General features: G+C 42.2%; 1 protein-coding gene across 4 annotated transcripts in view; it reads right to left on the minus strand.

The window, feature by feature from the left end:
- Nucleotides 1–10,916, minus strand: part of PDGFC (platelet derived growth factor C) — a 180,337-nt gene extending 169,421 nt beyond the window's left edge. For 3 of the 4 annotated variants that reach the window (XM_054717658.1, XM_054717659.1, XM_008144549.3), the window contains exon 1: nucleotides 9,499–10,916. In XM_054717658.1, the coding sequence (XP_054573633.1) occupies nucleotides 9,499–9,613 (115 nt within the window). In that variant the 5' untranslated portion in view covers nucleotides 9,614–10,916. The remainder of the gene's footprint in view (nucleotides 1–9,498) is intronic. The other variant, XM_054717657.1, reaches the window with a different exon arrangement.
- Nucleotides 10,917–20,453: the final 9,537 nt, after the last annotated feature.

A 20,453-nucleotide genomic window follows, 5' to 3' on the forward strand; every position in this document is an offset into this window, starting at 1 on the left:
TTGCGTTCTTCATGGCCCCAGTACCTGGGGCAGAGCTCAGCCAAGAGCAGATGCTCGTAAATATTTGCTGAATAAAAAAAAACAATGTTCTAATAAAACATTAGACCATTTAACTCACGAAGGAAGAGGCACGTGGCTCCGAGTCCTGGCTTGGAGTCAGACCTAAGTCCAAACGTTTACCAGCTGCGGGACCTTGGCTAAGCTACTGAGCCGGCAAAGCCTTGCTGTTTCTCCTCATACCTCATGGTGAGGTTATAAAGATAAACTGTATTCTGTCTGCAAACACTGAGCACCTGACAGTCACTCCTGGGGAGTCACTATTTTAAGCATTATAAAACCAGAGGCAAACACACACACACACACACACACACACACACACACACACACAACACAGAGGCTCATTAAGAACTCTTTAGACCCATTCAACACCCCCCAAAGAATGCATCCAAAGCCTGCCTCTTTCGTGTCCTTCCTGGGAGTTCTTACTGATTTCTTATCAGTACACAGTGTACATAACAGTAATGCAAATCTATATCCTTGTACTTACCATTAATTGCCCTTGTGCTGCTTGGGGGTGTTGGTTGCCCCCGCAAGAAAACAGAGGTCCACTTTGCCTCTGGGCCTCCCCTTCCCCCGCCAAAACCCAGCATCAACCCAATACACCTTATTTGATTGAGGAATGGCTCAGGCACTATTCAATGGGGGGAAAGAAAAGCATTAAAAAAAATCATACTTTGAAAATAAAAGTGGAGCTAAGTCTAGCACCAAGAAAGCTGAATTACCAAAGCCATCCCGGCAAAGATGGTTCGGTTTAGAAACCAGGCAAATGTCCAGGGAGGAAGCTGCTCGGTCACCAGGGCACTGGAAATCACCACTTGAAGATGGCATATGAGATCTCATGTGAAGTCAGATCATTGATCAAATTGGCTAAACTCAATTTAAAATGTATGCTCAGGAAATAAAAAAACAAAATGAGGTAATGAGACTAAAATATATCACTCTTAACAAATTGGCGATAAGGAAAGATGTAATTAATTTAACTCCTCTTCCTATGAAATGCTTTCATAGGAAGCATTGGAATTTTAAAACTAGAATTCTATTTGCCTAACTGGTTCTCACATAAGGAACACTATACCACCACTTTAGCAGTTTAGCTCCTTGGCCCTCAATTTTAGGAACTTTACAAACAAAAATTTCAAAAAGGTAAATGAATCCTGTTTCAGGCAATCTATTCAAGGCCACAGCTATGAATTTCTTTCCTGATGCTTTTGACTTCAAAGTGAAATCTGAACCTCTGTATCGATTATCCTATACAATATAGTGTAAATAAAAATTAAGGTCGCTCATGAAATCCATTCCAAAGAATAACAGGCTGTGCTTTCCAGGCGATGCTTCTTATTCATCCCTATGGTACTTTCACCACTGAGACATCCTGCTAAATCAAATGTTCAAAATTATCTTTTTAAAAACCCTCCCTTATGGAGCCGTGTGTTCCAATGTCAACCACCTCCTGTATCATCACCAATTAACAAACCAAAATATTCAAATAAACATCATTCATCCATGAACCTGGTATACCTACTTAAAATAATGTCTTATCATGTAATAGTAACAATTCCAAAGGTAGTATTTGCCAAATTTGTCATATTCCCACCCTAAAAGAAGTATTATACTATACATTAGATTATCTGTTCCATTTAATAAATATGATTATTTTGAGATTGTATTCTTTAGTGATCTTGTAAAGAATGTTTCCAAATCAAGGGAGTCTTACCTCCTTTCACAACCTGCAAAGCATGCAACCCCCTAAAATAATCAAGAAATGCTTTCATAGGAAGCATTGGAATTTTAAAACTAGAATTCTATTTGCCTAACTGGTTCTCACATAAGGAAGACTATACCACCACTTTAGCAGTTTAACACTGTTGTATTCAACAGTGACCTTGACAATGTCACTTCAGCCCTCTAAGCTTCACTTTACACATCAGTGAGGATAGGTTCCTTAGGACCTTCCAGTCCTAACATTCCACTCACCATGTTCACTGCACATTTCTGGCCTATGCAAGTTCTCAGTGAGCCATAAGCAAAAGATGGAAGGAAACACACTGATTTAGGAGGCATGTGAGTCATTCAAAATTCACCATTCTTAATAGTCAATGGCCCATATCATAACCCTATTTTCAGAAAATATAGAGATACACTCAGCAATGGCACTTTTAAGAGAATAACTAGCCCCAGTTGTAGGAAACCTACCCACTTACTTGGTATATACTCACCTACAAACATGGTATATAGTGGACCCTTGAACAATGCTGAGTAGTTAGGGGTACCGATCCCTCACAGTAAAAAATCCAAGCATAATTTTGACTCCCCCAAAACTTAACTACAGTTGACCCTTTGCATCTGCAAATTCAAAAAACAGTATTTTCAATCCATGGTTGGCAATCTGATATTGAGAATGTGAAAATACAGTTTCTATCCGTGGTTGGTTGAATCTGCAGATGCCAAAACCTGGGATATGAAGGACCTATTGTACTTATTTTTAAAGCCCCTGTAAAGTGACCCATGCAGCTTAAACCCATGTTGTTTAAAAGTCAGCTGTATTTAATAAGGGGATAGAGTAGTACTCTGATTTTCATATCTAACACAAGAAATAAATAAACAATTTTATCTTCCTATGAAAAAAGTAGAACAATGTAGAAGTTCCAAGACCAAAAAGAAATCTTCAAAGATGGCCTGCCATTCTAGTCAACATCATAGTCTTGCTCTAATATGGAACTACATCCAGAACCATTCATTAAATATTTATTGGGTGCATACTATATCCACACCTGTTCTGGGTTCTGGAGCTCTCAGAGCAAAAGTTGAACTAGGTGCACGCTCTCAGGGAACTTACATTCTGTGAGGTTGGTGGTTGAGGTAGGTTCATAATTAATTAACTAACTAACAAGAAGAATATCAAGGAATGATAAGTGCTATGTAGTTCAGTAACCTTGATGTGATAGTGAGGGCTGGCTAATTTAGACCAAATGGTCAGAAAAATAAAAAATAAAAAAAAAACACCTCTCTGGAAAGGTGATTCATTGAATCTAGATGATAGGAAGGCGCTACCCACGCAAACACAGCTGATCTGAGTTGCCCGGGGAAGCAGGAGCAACCAACTAAGGGTTGCAATCCTATGTGTGCCATATCCCCCATCCCCATCTCACATACCAGGCCCCAAACCTTGAGGACCTAGAACCAAAGCAGCTACAAGAAAGAGACTTGAAACAGGCCATACCCTTCCTTACTCCATGCCCTTCCAGCCATGGGCTGGGCCTGAGCTGCCAAGCAGGGAGAAGAGACAGGAGTTTGAACTATTATCTGGAGCTAAAAGTGTCAAAATGCTTAACAATCAGTATGGCAGGCATATTGATTGATCAGGAAGAAAGCCAGCAGGGTTGGAGTAGTGTCCTAGAGGTTCTGAACTGTGCCAGGCATTGACTCTGTAGTTTCTGATTCATAGATGGTCCATGTGTCCTGAAAGAGTAGCCGGGGCTCCTGCCTAGCCCACTGGGAATATTTCACTATTTTAACAATCTGTAGGGTAGTTGTTAGGTTTGATCAAATAATTCAATCGATACCCCTCCCCTGGGAACTGACCTTTAGGCCACTTCACATCGGACATTCCCTTTAGCTTAGACCACATTCCACTTGCTAAGACCATTATCTCTCCCCTCTGGACTTTCCCAGAATCCAGACCCGCCCAGATACTTCCCCGCCAAAAAAGCCCGCCTAGAGTCCTTTAAAATCTGACTCCCTGTCCCTGGGGTTGGCGCCATTTTGGGGCTCAGCCCATCTGGGTTTCCAGATGACTAATAAATGTATAATCCCTCACCACTTTTGGCCTCGTGCATTACTCCTTCAGCTACCCTAACAGTAGTAGTGGTGCATACCAACTGAAAATCAACCGGTAGAGGTGTCCTTTGGCAATAAGAAAGAGGAATTTGAAAAAAAATCACAGTTGGAGACAGTGGTGAAAAAATGGTACAAAGAAATTGCTTAATAAATGAGTTCCATAGAAATTATATCATTCTATAGAGATATTCTAGCTACATATATTGCTTCCAAATAAAATAATCAGAAATACCAAAATTAGACTAAGTAAAGGAAGTGACTTTTATTATGACTGTCACCATTTGGGTTGATACAAATAGAAACCTATGATGAAATTTTTACCAGTCTTAAAAACATTTGTGGGAGCCGGGGTGTGAGAATGTGGGTCTTATGAATCCACTAGAGGCCTGGTGCATAGATTCTTGCACAGGTGGGGTCTCTTGGCCTGGCCTGAGGGGATCAGGCCGAAACCAGCTCTCCAACATCCCCTGAGGGGTCCAGATTGGGAGAGGGCACAGGCCAGGCTGAGGGACCCTACCTGTGCACGATCAGGGCTGGGGAGGGACTGTAGGGGGGCTCGAGGGCAGATCCAGCCCATCTCACTCAGTTCAGATCAGCCGGACCCCAGCAGCAAGCTAACCTACCGGTTGGAGCATCCGCCCCCTGGTGGTCAATGCACATCATAGCGACTGGTTGAACGGTCAGAGGGACAATTAGCATATTAGGTTTTTATATATATATAAATTGGTTCAATTATAATTTCTTTTACACATAGCACATTCTCATTAGAATCCTGTTTCTACAAAAACTGTGCATGTTTGTAGATAAAGCACAATTTGAGCAGTACAAAGGGAGAAAAAACATGAAGCGAAGAGAAGATAAAGAAGACGTGTAAGAAATAAGTTTCATGAAGGATGACATAAGAACAGACAAAGCACGCCCTGGCTGGTTTGGCTCAGTGGATAGAGCGTCAGCCTGCGGACTGAAGGGTCCCAGGTTCGATTCCAGTCAAGGGCATGTGCCTGGGTTGCGGGCTTGATCCCCGTTAGGGGACGTGCAGGAGGCAACCAATCAATGATTCTCTTTCATCATTGATGTTTCTATCTCTCTTTCCCTCCCTCCTCTCTGAAATCAATAAAGATATATTTGAAAAAAAAAAAAAAGAAAAGAACAGACAAAGCTAAGACTTGGGTGCCTGAGACAAAGCTCTACAAAATAGCACCTTTGGGGAAAGTTTAGTATGGAACCCTAGAGTCTGTTTACAACTATTTAACAAGTCACATTCTAGTCCCTGAAGCTTCTTCCAGACCCTGGTACTCTCTGATTACCTTTTAGAGGTAAATACAGAGTATATCAAGTTCAATGTAAAAGATAACGGTTGCTAGGGGAGAAAAGTTACCATAAAATAGAACGGGACTTTTTTGTCACCTGTTGTGAAAAGAAATGTTCATCATTACATAATGCCACTTCATTTCTTCAACTTCCTCAACTATCTCAAACCGAACAGAGAACCAGGAGGAAGTTGCTTTTTTTTTTTGAAAAACAAAAATAAAAACCTCTAACAACCAAAATAAAATGTCACAAAGGTCACACATTGCAACTTATAGACTAACTGGCAGGAAAGTCCCTTTAGGCCTTCGTCAGAGCCTATTTGCTCTTAGATGCTATTCTAGGAATCATGATCATCTGTTTTTCAGTAAAATAGAGCTTTGGAGCTGCCACCTAAAAAAGGGGTGGGAGTGGGCACAATTTTGTTAGATACAGAGACATAGGTAGCAGGAGAAGGAGAGAGCTGGCATGGGGGGGGGGGGAACACAGAAAAGCCATAAACACAACATACAGGTTCTCAGAAAGGCATTAGGATGCATTACCAGGGGAACATTTGTCATTGAAGTAAATGGCCTGTAGGCAGGCCGCAAAGGCCTCAAGGAAAAGAGCACACAGAATAAGTAAGGCAGATAAGGACAACCCTAACTAACACAGGGACATGCCAAATCGTCACTCAAAATGGTTATAGAAAATGGGAGCACCAAGAAGCATGTTTCAGGTCAATGGAACTAAAATCACTCACCAATAGTGCAAGGCACATGAGGCCTTACTTACTCCATCAAGAACTTTGTGATGGAGGCTATTTGGACTATAAGCAATCGATAGAGTAAGCCTTGTTTCATTTCGGTTTTTGATGTATGTGGTTCTTTCTGTCAGCTACCACTCAGAATGCCATCCCAGAACTTACTCATTCCATGGTAAGCATTCTCCTCTAAAATAAGTGCACGCAGATAATAGTAATTTCTCCCATGGTCATACAGAATGTATAGATCAGAAACCCTACATAAGTCAATGTTTTTATCTTTTATCTCCTTCTTTAAGCTAAATCTGGAGACCGTTGGCTTATATGTGAGACTTCAGGATTGGAAGTCAGGTTAAGAATGAATGACACAAAGACAATGCATAATATTAGAGGATAAAGTGGCAGGAACCGAAATACAGTATTACATTAAAACCCAGGAAAGTAATAACAGTAAACAACACTGATCCCTCAAAACTAATTTGGAAGCCCCTCCACATGTTCCTGTCTAATTCCAAATACCTAACACTGGCTATAGCAATCAATTTACATTTATAACACGTCTTTTGTTCTCCTTTTTTTTTATTATTAGTTCCAGGTGTACAGCGCAGTGGTTAGACAATCATAAACTTCACACAGTGTTCCTCCTGATATTTCCAGTACCCACCTGGCACCATGCATAGTTATTACAATATTACTGATTACATTTCCTATGTTGTACTTTACAGCCCCATGACCATTTTGTAACTACCAGCCTGTACTTCTCAGTCTCTTCACCTTTGTCACCCAGTGCCCCAACCCTTCCTCCCTTCTGACAACCATCAGTCTGTTCTCTGTATCTATGAGTTTCTTTCTGTTTTCTGTGTTCGTTTATATTGTATAACACCTCTTGAGATACCAAGTTAATATTGAAACAGAGCAGGCTTGGGGATTTGATTGAGTCAACATCATTTAAGACTTTGGAATGCTCCAGAGAAGAGAATATCATTGGGGCGGAGTCCTTGAAAGCAGAAATGAACTACAATCACAACAGGTCAATATGGACATTTCTTATTTAGCATTAGAAGACCTTTCACAAAATGGTGCCATGCACAGACAGGGCTAATATCATTTTTCTATGTGACACCCTCAGGTGGGTTTGTATTTAGATTTAGACAACAATCTGAATTGAGAAGAGCAATAATACTTCAATTAAAAAATCAATCGTAATTCAATCTGAGGGTAAAAAATAATACACACATGAGGGAATGAAAAATTTGAAAGCCACACACACACAAAGAAGAGGTTCTAGCCAATGTGTTCACATTCCAAGGGGGATCTTCTTTAGCACCAACCTGTTATCTTCAAATCTTGGAACCTTGAGGGATAAAAATCAACCTGAGCATGTGCAGGAAAATAGCTCTATATTGCCCCCTAGTGCTTGGCTGTCCCACTTCTCTTTAGGCTTAAAAACTACAAGGTGAGTAGTTCCTCTACTTCTAGTTACTTCCTGCTGCCAGCCTCCTAAGAGCTAAACATAGCCCAATCCTGTGCCCACAGATTAGGAAACAACCAGGCTATTTTTAGCGCCATGCATCTTAGGAATGGCAATGGCCCAGCCTCTGATGGCAACAGAATGTGTGTGGCCTGGCTTAATGAACTCACCTCTCCCAAGGGTGTGAGCCTACTCCATAAAGTGGCCAATGACCCCTTGAGAACTCTGGGGCCTATTACAAAGTGATCGTGGAATGCGGATCACAAGAAATGATGACATGGAAAGGACAATGAGAGGCACAAGTCGCCAAGGGACTCAGGAAGATGCCAGATGCCAGCCAGGCTTGATAAGGCCGAGCCGTAGGAGAAATGATATGGGAAAGGAACAATAAAAAATAGAAGTCAGAAGACAGGAATGTTGGGCATTGTCATTCTGGAGACGCTTGTCTAGTAAGAAGCAGCATGTTGAACTGGACATTCATTTTGCATGAGAAAGAACAAAGGTTGGTCTGATCTGTTTCCTGCCAGGGTACAGCTGGTGCGGGGGCTCCTTTGATCACTTTCTCCCAGTCCTCTGCAGCTCCCGTGATTAGAGATAGATCCCTTGGCTGCCCTTTGATCAGCAACTCAAGCAGCCTGCAGGTGCCATGTGCCATCATATGAGCAAGTTGTAAGAAGCAACCACATGAACAACGGCTGACAAATGTGATACCACAGATTGCCGCGCGTACAACCAACACCAATAATGTGTACACAGGTCCCAGGAATCCTTACTGGATTTACCTGTGTACTCCAGGACTTCCCGTGACTTCTCAAAGATGAACACTTTACAGAGTTTAAATGCAGACTTGAAACTTGGAAACACCCCAACACATGAAGAAAAAGTTGCTGTGACTTAAACAGACAGTACACACCACTCTGGTTTTCTAGGTAGGCTGTTGGTGTTCATTTCGCCGGGTTAATGAAGTGACAGCCTTCTTGCATTCGGAATGAATGACATACAAAGCCTTCAACACATGTACATTTCTGTTCAAATAGCATGAAGAGCCACCGCTTGTAAACAAGGGTGTTTAATATTCTAATTTTAGACAGCCTACATTAACATTGCGGTTTCATGTGAGGTATAGAATTTCTATTTACAAAGCGTTCTCAAAAATGACTTCATAATGGCAGATCAAGAGAAAAGGAGTTTAGAAATTGAATGATGTAAATCATATGGGGTTCAGAGGCTAAGCAAATTACACACCCTGAAGCTGCCCTTGGCTTTATGAAAGGAGCCTTTCTCCAGCTCTGTGCAATCCCAGCCCAAGGGAACTTGCATCTGAGAGTTTTCTAAACATTTCAGGTACACTTGAAAGCTGAAAGTAATTCTCATTTCCTATGCAGGATTAAGTCGTTTCCCGCACACACAAAATAGCAGTCATTCACCAACACATATAAATACACACCGCTAGAAAATGTATACACAAAGGCACATTATAAAAAAAAAAATAGAGCACAAGAGAAATGCACTTCTTTAATTCACCCTAAAAGTGTCCACTCGGCCTCTTGACCTCTGTATTTCCTGTCCACTTACTGATTAATGGATGCCTTTCCACTTAAAAGTGCTTCAATTAATGCAGCTGATACATTTCCTGAAACAGCCCCTCCCGAATTTAAAAAAAAAAATCGGAATAAAGTCAAACATGCCAAGACTCATTCATTTTACATGCGTTGTTAGAGGCAGTTCTTGAACTTAGAACTGGCAATGAGAGGTCCTGCAATGTGCGTTTGCACTGACGTTCAAGTTCGCTCGCAGGTCCTCTCTCTCTCGCTGGGGCGACAGTGGCACTCCGGCTGCCCTGTGCGAGCCTGGTGGCAGCTCCCGAAGTTGCAAACTGCACGTCCCCTCCAAAAGCCCGCGCCCCGGAACGCGGCGCGCATCCGCCCGGGTGCAGCCCGCAGACACCCTCCGAGTCCGGTGTGCATCACACACCGACGCGCAATGCCAACGTAACACACACACACACACACACACACACACACACACACACACACACAGCGAGACGCGAGGAGGGGGAGCGTGGGGGGGCGAGACTCACCGTTCTGTTCCTTGTTGCTGGACAACTGGAATTTACTACTCAGGTTGGACTCAGCCTGCGTCCCGAGCTGGCCGGCCAGGGCAGATGTCAGCAGGAGAAGCCCGAAGAGGAGCATTTGGCTGACTGGGGCGAGAGCTCACTCCCGGCGGGCACTTGGGAAGCAGCGACTCCAGAGTCTCTCTCACCGCCGCCAGGGGAAGGCTGCGCTGGGGTGGACGCTCCGAGCCTGCTCTGGCAGCAGAGAATCGCAGGGTAGTTTCCACATAATCCCATCCAAAACTTTTTCCTAGAGCCCTCTTCTGTGTCTCCAGTTTTTTTTTTTTTTTTTTTTTTGAAAAGGATCAAAGCAAAACCTGGACCTGAACCAGTTTCCCAAGGTTTAAACAAATCCTGAGCTGTGCCGAAGTGGTGGGGGCGGGGGTGAAGGCGAGGGAGGAAAGAGGGGGGTGGGGACGCGGGGGAGCCGGGGGAGCGCCGAGAAGTCACCAGCGAGTGGCTGGGAGCACCTGTCAGTGCGGGGGGACAGGGCAGTGGCGAACACTCAAGGGTCGCGCGGAGCCGGCCTCGAAGCCAAGTTGGCGGCGAGCACTTTCTGATCAATCACAAAGCTGCCAATAGATGCGGCTCTCCGGGCGCCCCTCTCCCCCGCCCCACCCCCACCCCCGAAGGGGGAGGGGGAAGAAACTAGGCGAGGGCGCCGCGGCGGGTCCCCGGGGCCGGGCAGCCACAGAGGGGCTCGGGGCCGAGGCCGCCCTGGGAGCGGGCGGAGGGAGGCCGCGGGGCGCCCGCTCCCCAGCCCGGCGCGCAGCCTGCGCCGGGTCCCGACCGCCGCAGCACGGATCCCGGCACCTGGCTGGAGTTTTCCGCGATCAAAGTTCACCTTGTTTGGGGTGCGTCCCCCGCTCCTCCAAGCCCGAGGAAAAGTCGGCAGCTCGGGGTCACCGCGGGGCTCCGGTCGTTCCTGGTGCGCTTCCCCCCACGCTTCGGGCTCCCTGCAAACCTCGGGGCTCGGAGCGGCGTCTCAGCACGGGGTAGAGAGAGAAGGCCGGGCGGGCCGAGGCTCCAGTTTGTCCCCTCCCCTTCTCTACCTTCCCCCTGCCGGCGGAGACGGGAGGAGGGGGCCGTGGGCCAAGCCCGGGCGGAGTGCGCAGCCGGCGCGGGGAGGCTGAGTCGCTCACCGGCTGGCTGCCCGAGAGGAAGGACGGGGGTCGCCGCCTACCGGAGGGGCACCCCCGGGACGCGTCCTCTCGCACTGGCTAGGGCCGCCAAGTGGCCGTCCAACAGGTGCTGGCACAGTCAGGGGGTACTGCAGGGCTCCCCCAGACGGGACCCGAAGGGCCGGGAAAGGAATGCGGGCAGTCTCCTGGCTTCCTTTCCCCGGGGCGCCCTGAACCCCAAATAAAGAGCAAGATGGGTGGCGAAGGGTGCTCCAAAAGCAAACAGAACTGAGGAAGAACTTTCTGCAGCGCTCTCTCCCCGCCCCCGCCCCCTGTGGCCAGGATTCGTCATTAAATTCCAAGGGGATCCCCATTCCCAAAGGGCTTGGCCAGAGTTTCTGGGCCAAAGGAAGAACGGTAATTGGAATTCAAAGATTTCCCTCTAGTGTCCAGCTCTCTGAAGTAAGGTGGATAAAGCAAAAAAAGTAAAGACAGACAGCCAAAATAACAACAACATTCATCCATTTAACAGATACTGTATTTATTGAATGCCTACTGTATCACTCTTCTAGGAGCTGGGACTGTGGTGAGGAAAACAGAAAGTCTCTGTCCTCTAAAGCTTGCATTCTAGTTGGGCTGCATTAAATTGACATCTAGCAAATCAGAAATATCACCCAATCTCTGGTTAAGTCAAAGCAAACAATTCTACCAGGAACCAAGCTCCAGAAGGGATCAGAAGGAGCATGTAGCCTTAAGGTATATGCTGATGCACAGTAGGAGTGGAGTCTTCAATGACTCTTTTTTAAGGAGTTGCCCTTCCTGACCTTGCAAGGTCATGTACTAAGTATTGCGGAGAGTTAACCTGAACAAGGATCCAGGGATGCTTGGGCAAGGACCTACTCCTACTGCACCAAACCAGGAGCTTCCTAGGGTCTTGCTGAAAATGCCAAACCTGCTCCCTGTATGTGGACACCCACTGAGACCAACCAACCTGACCTCTCTGCTTGTAATAGCCTAGACCTCTTCTCTCGTTCTCTTCTTAAAACTCTGCTCAGCACAGCTCCAGTGTGAAACCTTTATTCAACTATTGCATTCACTCATTCTGATTTTTTTTTTTTTTTTACCACGTCTGTCTTGACAGAGCACAGGATACCAAGGCAAATAAGTAAGGCCCAGTCGTTGACTTTAAAAAGAACTTCAGTTTAGAGGACACAACTATTTTATCCACTTTTGCAGCTCCACGATACGAATTGTGAATCCATATTTGCACAAGAAATATGTTCCAAAAACGTTTTGTAGATTTGTGAGCGAGAGCGGAAATGTTTCCAATTTTAACAGCATAATTCGACTTGTTATATAAAAGACATGCTTCATGAATGCATTTTCATCTACAGTCTTGTGCAGCTTAACAACCGGGATACATTCTGAGAAATGAGTCACTAGGTGACTTCATCATTGTGTGAACATCATGGAGTGAACAGAGGCACACCTAGACAGTAGAGCCTACTGCACACCTAGGCTATATGGTATAACCTATTGGTAGGGCCTGCAAGCATGGGTGGCGTGTTACTGTACAAAGCCAAGATTAAGCCAAACACAAGGAGAAATGATGCAATCAAGAGATGCAGTAAAACAGGAGACTTCTGAGGCTGCTGCCCTCATAGCACAGCATACTATGTTACAGCAAACTTTGTTTTTATAAGTAAAAACAGTCCGCTCAAAAAGACTGATTAAAGTGCAGTATGCTAAATACATAAACCAGTAACATAGTTATTTATTATCAACATCAAGTATTACATGCTGAACATAATTGTATATGCTATGGTTTTATACTACTGGCAGTGCAGTAGGTTTGTTTACTCCAACATCACTACAAACATGTTACGACGTTACAATAGCAACCATGTCAATAGGTGAGGGGAATATTTTAGCTCCATTATAATCGTATGGAACCACTGGTGTATATTCAGTTCATTGTTGACCCAAATATCTTCATGGAATGCATGAGTCTATTTATAATATAACTATTTACTTCCCAGATTTTCTAATTTTGTAAGTTTAATTTTTTTTTTTAATCAGGATTTCCTAAATTGAGTCTGTTGAATGCCCATATACTTGAGTTTCTTGGCCACCCACAGAGAGAGAGAGAGAGAGAGAGAGAGAGAGAGAGAGAGAGAGAGTTTGCAGGTTAAATCCATTTGCTCTCACAAGATTATAAGAATGATCTCTACTCTTTATTTTCTATCATTTCGTATTGGCTAGAACAGTGCCTGGCCCAGGGTGGATAATAAGTAAACACTCTTGACTGGGTTTTTTTATTGGAGTCCCTTACATGCTCCCTGGAATTTCAGCAGGAAGGTTGCATTTGAAAAGCTACAGATGATCTAGAATAATACTCTATCTCTGCATTTTACCTCATCCACATTCTACAGATGGATTTGACAGCCCCCTTACAAATATAGCCAGCCACGACCCCCAGACAAAGTCACGTCCACATTGCCTGGTTTCCTTTCAATGGACTTGCATTGTTGTTTCTTAAACTGCTCTTGCCTTTGGCATAGTGGATTTCTTTTAACACTTTATCCTCTGCCTGTCTTCCTGCTCTATTTTAATTATAAACGTTTCCTAGGAAAGTAAGATCCTTGAAGTGAAAATAAATTTTATATAATCTGGAGTCTGCACAATTGCTAAATAATATATATTTTTTAAGAATATAGCTTTGCGTTGGCCTAAAGCACTTTCCTTAAAGAAAGGCATCTGTTTTGCCAACCTAGAGAAAATAATTGCGAACATTCTTTGTGGTTTTCATGTTTTCTTAAACCTTAGCAAGGAGTGCCCGCTTGGGCTGAATGCCTGAAGAGTGTTGCTACAAATTTCTGTTGAAGAACATGGTAGAATGTGCTTAGTTCTTAACAATATAAGCTTGGGGAGGCGTCACTGCTAAAATTTTTTAAGTGGAATAAAATTTAAAGCAAACTATCCATTTAGCCAGTCATTTAACATCCAGGAGGACAGGAACCACCAAGATATATTTTGCTGCAGAAAATCAGATAGTACAAGTTTCCTGGCTCTCTCTTTTTCTGGATTCAATCCCAACGCGCACACACACACAAGTATACCTGCAAAATTATTTTAAGACCTTTCAGTCTTTTTGTGGCAGATAATTAAGCATGAGTTTCTGAAGTTCAGGCAGCTCTGATCTATTAAGTGTCCACTATAGTTCCAGAATGGCCAATAAGCAACACTTATGCATACATTTACATGAGGCTGGGGCTGGAGATGTCATTAGTAAACAAATTAAGTGCCCGAGGGTCCCAGCAGGAATAAAGACGGTTCTAGGAAAAAAAAAAAAAAAAGTGAAGTAAGTAGTCTCTCTTAGAGTTACCCCTTTCTCTCCCCACTTTTCCAGTTGCCCCATCCGGAGAAACATATGACCTTGCTATCTCTATGTCTGGGCCATATGAATACTCTGTTTTTCCTAGCTAAAATAATTAACACTCTTTTTCTTATGTTTTATGCTTGTTGATCAGTCATCACTATCTCCCAGAGGAACAGCTCCTAATCTGAAAAAAAGGCTCATTGCTGTGGCAAAAGACAGAGGGCTCTGCTAAGCCCCTGCTCTCGAAGGAGCAGACATGCTTTTTAATTTTTGACTTTTGGGGGAGTCGAGAGGTGGGAAGCTAGAGGTGTGGGGCCAGGAGAAATGGGTGACAAGGACTGGCCTTGGTGTGGCCCTTAGGATTTTCTCGTTGAAGCAAAGCTGCCGCTTCTGTTTTGAAATCATGGTTGAGTATGCAATTTGTTTTTCAAAAGTGCTTGTCTGACTCAGAATTCACAGGGAGTAAGTAATCAGAAAGAGCCTCAAAGAAAGGGAAGCCCTAGTAACCTTTGAACTATCACCACAACAAAAGCTCATTTCACTGGGAGACGGGAGGCCAGGGATTTGGTCTGGCTTTACCACTAACAAAGAGTACAACCTTGATCTAGAAATCCTCTCTGCTCCTTTTTCTTTACATGAGAAATGTACACTGGATTCGGTCTCAATCCTCTTACTATTATGGAATCCTTTGATTCTCTGAGCTATTACAGATAGTGATGGCAATAGTTGTTTCAAGGTGATGATGTTTCTATGATAATACATGACTAGAACGATGATTTCCAGCCTCAGTACAAAGGCTGTCAAAAAATGATGAACAGGTGCTTCTACCTAAACTTGTCCAATCAGGTAGTCTTTTATCTGTTATTATTATGGCTTGGAAAGACAAGTTCTACTGATAGCCAAAAAAGAAGGGGAGAAAAACAAGTTCAAACATCGCTGATTAGGGCAACTATCAAGAACTTTATTGAATTCAAGAAAACTAAATACATTATGTGTGGGTATCCACATTTTAATTTTTTAAAATATTTTGTTTTGATTTTTAGGTAGAGAGGAAAGGAAAGGGAGAGAGAGATAGAAACATCAATGAGAGAGATACATCAATCAGTTGCCTCCTGCATGCCCCCCACTGGGGATTGAGCCGACACCCGGGCATGTGCCCTGACCAGGAATTGAACCCAGAACCTCTTGGTCCATGGGACAACGCTCAATCCACTGAGCCACACCAGCCAGGCTCCACATTTTAATTTTTAATATTTGTTTGGTATCGTGATAACAACATCAAAAGAGGCAAAATATGGCCCCTATGTAAGGAAGAATAGCTCTAAGTGAGCTGTAATGAATAAGCACATAATATTGTTATTAGCCAAGAACAGATGGCCAATCTCCTACTGTTCTATAGAATCACACAGGAGGAATGTGAAACAATTTTAAGAGCAAGGGGCATCCCTAAGATTGTAGACAGCAATCAGACCCTATGCTTGGTCATATCCTGGTCAATAAGATGTCATTTTTCCTCTCCCTTGAAATCATGTCTAGGATATGAAAGCTGTGGTCTGCATTGTGACAAATCACAGCAAAGGGGTCAAGACACAGCTACAGACCTGCCTTTCTCAGATAGTGACCCTCTTATTTCGAAGGTCATGGGAGAAGGACCCTTTCACTTTGTGATCATTGTTTCAAATGCAGTCCTTCCCTTGGCACTAGCCTTTGTAGAAGAGGTAGATAGCCTCAGTACACTATTTAACAAACATTTAAAAAGCATTGTTGGTTAGCAAAAGAAAAAATATGGCTTAACTAATCTAACATTAAAAGCACCCCCAATTTCTTTTAAAGTTCCAGATAGTTCAACACATTTTCATACCCCTTTCTATAATTATTAATATTACTATTTGCTGTCTTTATCGTTTTTATAGTAAGAAAGGCGCTTGCTCTCTTTTATCCTAAAACAGCCTTGCAACATTTTTAGGCATTGTTTTGTTTTGCCAAATTTTATCACCTCAATTTGTTCTGATGTTTTCCTCATTTCCCTGAGCTATAGTCTCTCCTTTCTGATCATCTGAATCTTCTTTCATGGTCCTCCATGAAACTAGGAAGATTAAAAACCCTTGTTTTCCTCTTGCAGGCAGCTCAAAAGGGTTTATAGTTAAACAAAAGGTAACCAAGGAAAGTTAAAATGAAGGGAGAATTATTCATGTTCAAATTTACTTTTTGAAGCACCTGTCATGTTGCAGGAAGTGTTAGATACCTTGAGATATATTTTCTTAATTAATCTCCCCACCAGCCCTTTGAGAAAGGTCAGAATTCCCCCCATTTTTATCGAAGAAACTGAAGCTCAAAGAGGAGAAAGGGTTTTCCCAAGAGTGACACTATTAATGACAGGCACAGTTAATGTTGGACTCCACGACTTCCCCTTCTACTCCTGTGCTTTTAATTTGACACTTTTAGGCCCCTAGATTTTGGACAAAAACATTCTTACTTGAAGCTTTCTTATGTTTCTCCTCTAAGTTTTCTTCACAATGACTGCCTTCCCCTATGCTTTATTTGAGGTGTGCTATGGGATATGCAGATGACTTTTCCATATGTTCTAGAACACAACACTAGACAGCAATCTTCCTGGAACACCTTAAATAAAATATTTAAGCCATGGTGATATGGGTTACTTGAGACAGTGGTAGTGACTAAGGCATTGGAAAGCTGGCCATGAGGTTACAGCCCACCCAAAGCGTGGGCTATCATGACTCTTCTGTTTATGCCGGCCAAACTTAGTCATCCAGCTGATGCCTTGGACTAGAGTCTAGTCACTAGACCATCTGTAGGCAGTTATTTCAGAGATTCTGTCTTCTTTTCTCTGAGGACAAAGGGAATGAATTAGCATTCCTCCTTTCCTCTTCATGATTGCTACTGAATTAAAGCATCAGGGATGGGAATAAATAGACTGTTTTCCCAGTTGCTCCATTTGAAGAATCAATGTATGATTACCTATAGATGTCAGAGTCTAGGCTTCTGTTATTTATCTGATTCCAGAACGTATCAATTCCACATGTTTTTCATTTAACATTTCTGGCCTATGGGTTTAAATTTGCATCTTCATTGATAATTTTACAAAGGTATTTTTAGAATGGTTGGAGTTATTCAAAACACAGACTTCTACACGAACGAACTAGTGACTTGTTAAACCCTCAGGCAAGCAAAAGCCTTCATCTGAAATTCTAATTCCTTAAATAAATTTCATTTGTGTCTGAAGGAGATCTACCAAATGAAAAGACTCTGGTGGTATCATTTTTGTCCCACTGGACAGTAAGTGGAAAAAATTCTTTACTTTCTTTTTTTTTTTTTTCATGCATGACTTTTTAAACACACATACAACTAAATAGAAAAATATGAAGCAACTAATCATTATAGCTACTATCATTCATATTTATTGAGGCAAACAATTATGAGACAGCATAGGGATTTGGTCCTGTGGCGAAGGAATGCCAGATGGCCAGAAGAACACCACGTGAGCTGACCACCACTCCACTCCCTATAAAAAAATGTAAAAGTAGTTATTCTTATCTCCCTCCCAATGGCTAACCTCCTTGCAGATGTCAAAACCACTGTTCCGCATGAGCAGTTGATCAAAGTTTGACCACTGTAGGACATTCCTGGGTGGCGGTAGTGAGCAATCAAACACCTTTGCCTTCATGTTGCAGGTGGGAATGATACCTTTTAATAACCTCGTTATTATTTAACAGCAAAGAAGTAAAGCAAAGACTAAATACTGAAGGCATGCCATTTATACTGCTTTACTAATTGAACACTCTCCAAGTCTGTTCCCTGCTAATTGATGGGGGAAGGGATTGGACAAAGGCCGTTTTGATGTATGCATATATAGATTTTTCTGAAGATTATTTTCACTGTATACACCCATAGTCAGCATTGCAAGCCCTCCTTAGGGAGAGAAAATTCTCATTCCTCAGAATCTATTTAGTCGGGTATATGGTCAACTGTCACCTAGTCTGAGAACTCTAGTAGTCTTCCTGCTTTCATTTTATATCTATGGAGCTGGTGTCATTACTAAATTCTTAACTGAAATATTTACAATGAAGTATTCTACAACAGCAGTTCCTCTACTGCTATTAAGCCATCGTTAAATTAATTAACTGCAACTCTTTTAGTAAATATTAGCAGAAGCCTCGTTTTAAAGATGAGACACTGAACCCCAGGAAAGTTTTGTAACTTGCTCAAGGTCACACCATTTACTGGTATAAGTATTAAAGCCAGAATTTGAATGCAGGTAGTTGGTTCCAGAGCTGGCACTTTTAACCATTATGTTTTCTTTTCCCCACATCATCTAGCACAGGGTTAAGTATGTAGTGACTCAAGAAATAACATTTCAACCTTTTAAAACATACATTTATATTAAGCATTTGGTGTTTATTTTATAACTCCATGGAATTCTAGTCATAAATATGTAACCTAAAATTCTACTGCCAACAACTAACAGTAAATCATTCTGATTTTGTCTGACATCAAAAGGACGGTGCCCCAAGCATACAGGAATTGGGCGTTTAGTCAATGAAAACGTCACTGTGTCTTACATTGAATACCCTATTCAGTGGCTACAGAAATGAGAATTGAATCTTCTGAAACCATATAAAGGAAAAAGGATCTGTTGCTCTTATTTTTAGCAACAAAACCTTGCCATAAAAATCACCATTATCATGTTGCTGGTTCTGACAACCTACATAATGTATGTGTAGAGTTCCATGTTTAACACAAATTGTAATGTGTATTCAAATAAGTTTCTGAAAGACAATAGTAGAAAACAACAAAGTCAGTGAGATGATTTATTATCCTTTTGATTAAGGAGAAAGTTTGAAGTAAGAGACAGAGTTTCTGTTACCACTAACTTTGAGATGATCATGGATTTTACCAAAGTAGCAATCTGTTGGGAACATTAATGCGTTGCGTTGGGCCCAAGAAGTTATGAGGTAAGTAAAAATACATGATTGCTGCCCTCAAGGTGTTCCCCCTTCTTTTGCACATCCAATCAATCTTCATTCACATTTGTTTCCACTTCAAATATAACCCTGTCTTGTTACATTATCTACTCTTTACACGAAGGCCTTCTGACTGCCCTCTGCCTACTCTACTCTTATGTTCCTCCAAACAGTCCTCAGATTGTCAACTTGATCTATTTAAGACACAAATCTGATCATGATCCCATGGCCTATTCTAAAAGTTTCAACTCACCCACCCCTGCCTGCAGGATACAACCTAAATGGCTGTAGGCATGATCTGTTCTTTCTTACATGCCCAGGTCTCATGCTCTGAGTTTCCTGACACACCACAATTTCTGTATGCATACTTAGTGCCTTTCTTTCTTTCTCTATGCTACTTCTATGACACATAATTCAATATAGAATTTATTCTATTCAACTCTACTTTTCATCTTTTGCATAGCACTTAACATATTGTACTTAACAAATAATAATAGGTAACTATTTTAAAGAATTTATGCATATTCATTCCTTCATTATTGAAAAAAACATATGCGATAGTAACTATATTGAGTAGATTTTGCAGAGGATCAAAGTAAGATACGGAGAGGCTAAGCAATTTGCTTAAGGCCATACAGATGGTAAGTGACAGAGCTGGATTTTAAACTCAAGTAGTCTATCTCTGGAGTCCAGTCCCTTGACCATCACTCTGCCTCTGATAGAGGGTGTTCTACCAATATTTTAAGACAGCGTAGGCTCTCAGTCATGACTTAAGCACTGAAGTCAGAATATAAGCTAACATCTCAGTCACTTACCAGTTGAAGAAACTTACTGGGTGAGGTGAAAATTGGCTTACAGTTGTGAGTACACAAAACATAGAGTTTATTCTTGTATTATTACTTATTAATTATTGTTATTATTTTCATATGAACAACTTTTGCCTTACTCTGTATGACAACTACCTGATAGTCATAGAATTAGATTCCCCATCACTACAAACAGATAATAATTGAATCTATTGCAGAAATCTGTGGTAATTAAGTGAGACAAAGTGGTACAGCCTTTGGCATAATGCCCTGCATGATATTAATATGCAGTATATGTAATCAATATGTGTAGCTGCATTTTCTGAATTATGAAATAAACTTTGCTTTTATATTGAACATTTCCAACATGTCTTACATTCAATCTCAAAAGTAACCTAGCAATTATTACTTTTCTCTCCAAAACATTGTTATTATTTCTTTTTTTTTAAAATATATTTTATTGATTTTTTACAGAGAGGAAGGGAGAGGGGTAGAGAGCCAGAAACATCGATGAGAGAGAAACATCGACCAGCTGCCTCCTGCACACCCCCTACCGGGGATGTGCCTGCAACCAATGTACATGCCCTTGACCGGAATCGAACCCGGGACCCTCCAGTCCGCAGACCAACGC

This window comes from Eptesicus fuscus, chromosome 6 (assembly GCF_027574615.1).
Source record: "Eptesicus fuscus isolate TK198812 chromosome 6, DD_ASM_mEF_20220401, whole genome shotgun sequence".
Taxonomy (NCBI): Eukaryota; Metazoa; Chordata; class Mammalia; order Chiroptera; family Vespertilionidae; genus Eptesicus; species Eptesicus fuscus.